This window comes from Diabrotica virgifera, chromosome 5, assembly GCF_917563875.1.
Source record: "Diabrotica virgifera virgifera chromosome 5, PGI_DIABVI_V3a".
Taxonomy (NCBI): domain Eukaryota; kingdom Metazoa; phylum Arthropoda; class Insecta; order Coleoptera; family Chrysomelidae; genus Diabrotica; species Diabrotica virgifera.
This window is the reverse complement of record NC_065447.1, coordinates 66,619,200-66,622,240: the sequence shown is the minus strand read 5'-3', so window position 1 is coordinate 66,622,240 and position 3,041 is coordinate 66,619,200. Positions and strand designations below refer to the sequence as shown.

Genomic DNA, 3,041 nt, shown 5'->3' with positions numbered 1-3,041 from the left:
GTAATATTAGTGCACAATGCAAGTTGCAAATGGCAAAATAAGTATTTTTTGAAGCTTTATCGATCGTAACTCAGCTTCTACGCATGCAAATGAGCCTTAGAAGGTCTCATTTTAAAGCTTCATTAATATAATTTTAAACAAAGTTGTCTGTTAAATTACTTTATCTTCATTTGTTTTAAAGTTATACCCGTTTGAATTTATAATTTTCTTTTCTTTTCTTTTCAAGTAAATTTGAGATGCAAACATTTATACTTTAATTAACAATAATGATAGAAGGACTTAAAAGGAACATTTTGAGCTTTTTAAAATGTTAGTAAGTTTATTTTTGGTCAAGATATCGATATTTTAATGGCGCGCTATGAGGCGCAAAATCGGCTCACAGTCAAGTATGTAAGTATTTTTCCATTTTTCGACGCTTTATCGATCGTAACTCGGCTTCTACGCATACAAATGAGCCAATATGTGATATCCATATAAAAATGGATCAAGTTCTTTTACAGCATCATCATTGCATATAAAACGAACATTTATGTTGTGGCGGCATACACACAATTGACGTGCCTTGATGATATTGCAAAAGAACTAGATCCACTTTATATTCACGGTGGAAGGCATCGTGCCAAAGATATGAGAGATGCGAGGGTTAGAGCATCACAAACGATCCCTTCGGGATACCTGGCGACCTCCCGAAGTAACCAAGCCTTGGCGTGGTAAGGGCGCACTGCCGCGCCAGACGTATAGTACGTCCCAACTCGTGGGAATTTATATGAGTACCAATAAACACAATTCTGAACAGACGGGGGTGAGTGAAGACGACCATCGGCGAGACACGGACAATGGAACGGATATGGAAAATGAGAATAGGAAAAAACAGTCGCCTGACGACTTGAAATGGGAAGAAGGAATGAACAGTTTTGAGAGGGAGCTCATAAACTCACATAAAAAGAAACAGAAGATGAACAGGTCGACTGCCCCAAAACAGTCGACACTAGTAGGGGATGAAATGCTGGAAAGCAGTGAAAATGATGACGATGAGATAGGGGAGGAAAGATCACAAGAGGAAGTGGAAAAAATAGAAAAAGGATGGCAAAATATTCAGGAGAGGGTGTTAGCCTCTTTCTTGCTTGATGATGAAACCATGAATAAGAAGAAAAGGAAAGGGGACAGTCTAGAGAGAATAAATGATCTGAAGAGGGAGAGACTGGAAGAGAGTATTAAGTTTCCTAACGAAACCAAACAACAAAAAATAAACAGGAAACTCGAAGAGTTAAATATAAAACTAATAGAGATATTTACTAACCTAAGCGAAAAAAAGGGGGAAAAGGTGGAGATGGATACGGAATTAAAAAAACTGTTAGGGGTCATAAAATCCACTAACAACAAAAAAGAAGACGACAGTATAGCCGAAAAAACACAACAAGAAGTAAAATGCGATCACTGTAAGCTAAAAGTGGAACAAGAAAGACAGAGAGAAGAGCAAGAAAAAATTAAAAGGGCTCTAAACATGGGGGGAGGAAAAAAAACCTTCATGAGTATATGTAATAGCAAATGGGAGGAGAAAGCATATATAAAGACAAATTGGGAACAAGGGGGGTTACAAGAAACGGTCGAGAAGAAAACATGTCTGATAGTAACAAAAAAGGACGCGAAGGACAAGGGGGTAGAAAATATAATAAAGGACGTGGGAGAGGATCTGGCAGAAACACTAGAGGAAGTGAACGAGGGAGAAATCAAATTCTTTGAGAACTTTAGGAGGAAAGAAAATAAAATAACAATTTGGTACACGTTCGTCGCTGGAATAGAAAAAGAAAGTGGTGGCGATATATACGACCTAGCAGAAAAGGCTATAACTAAAATTAAGAAAGAGATGGATGAAACACCAAAGGTTGTACGGGTCGTAGCCGGTAACGACCTTAACAAGGAGATCATAAGGAAAGCCCTCGAATATGTGGGGCGGAGGGAAAGTATCTCATGGGAGATGATAGTAAGAGGGAAGGAACTCGAGGTAGAGAAGAAGTCAGAACAAGAAGAAGCCCTCCTTATAAAGATGGGGGGGAAAAAATATAAAGAAGTTCTTAGCGAAATGAGAGAAAAAATCGACATTGGAAAAATCGGTCTACAAGTGGAGAAGTTAAAAAGAACGAATGGGGGAGATCTCCTTGTAAAGTTAAAGGGAAGAGGGGCTGCGGAGAAGTTGAGGGCTGAACTGGACAGCAAAATGAACGGGATGGACACGGCAATCAGAAGAAAAGAGACTTTCTTCACGATTACGCGGTTGGACCCTGGGGTTGGTGAGGAAACTCTAAAGAAAATGATAAAGAGCTATACAGGCGTTCCTGAGAGAGAGATAGAAGTCAAGGTTCTACGAACAAACAGATATGGGGAGCAGGTAGCTACGATAGCCGTACGCCCCTCCATAGCGGAAGAGCTGAGGAGGTACGGCTCAATAAAAATAGGGTGGGTTGTGTGTCCAATAATGGAGAGACACAACCCAGTTAGGTGTTTTAAGTGCCTAAAGTTCGGGCACAACACTTACGATTGCAAGGAAGAGAGCAGGGCGGCGTGCTGCTATAATTGTCTCCAAACGGGACATACCGTTGCAAGCTGCGGTAATAAACCGTACTGCTCGGTATGCAAAGAAGAAGGGCATAGGATGGACAGGATGGCCTGTCCGTCGTACCGAGCCCTTGTATACGGTAGGGGAGGAGAGGGGAACCCCTAAAACGAACTGACCAAACATAAAATAGACTCCCTGGAAAACGAAGGTGGGCCCATATACAGCCCACCTAGGTGTTATTTTATATCTTTAAAATTTATTTTATCTATTTTATTTATTTTATTTATTCTATTTTACTCTATTATTTCAATTTTACTAAACCGCTTTTATTTATTGAATTCTTTTACTTTTACATATTTTATCTATATACCGTATCTATTTATTTTATTTATATTAATTTGTTTATTTGTTTTAGCTTTTATGCTTTTTAATTTTTTCGAAAGACGTGAGTCCGACGCAGAAACGACCTCTGGGAACTGAACCA

At 39.3% G+C, this 3,041-nt stretch overlaps 1 protein-coding gene across 1 annotated transcript; it reads left to right on the top strand.

The window, feature by feature from the left end:
• The first annotated feature begins 847 nt into the window (after positions 1-847).
• LOC126885376 (golgin subfamily A member 6-like protein 22) lies at positions 848-2,722 on the top strand. Its single transcript, XM_050651936.1, has one exon. The coding sequence runs from the start codon at positions 848-850 to the stop codon at positions 2,720-2,722; it is 1,875 nt and encodes a 624-aa protein (XP_050507893.1).
• The last annotated feature ends 319 nt before the right edge of the window (positions 2,723-3,041 follow it).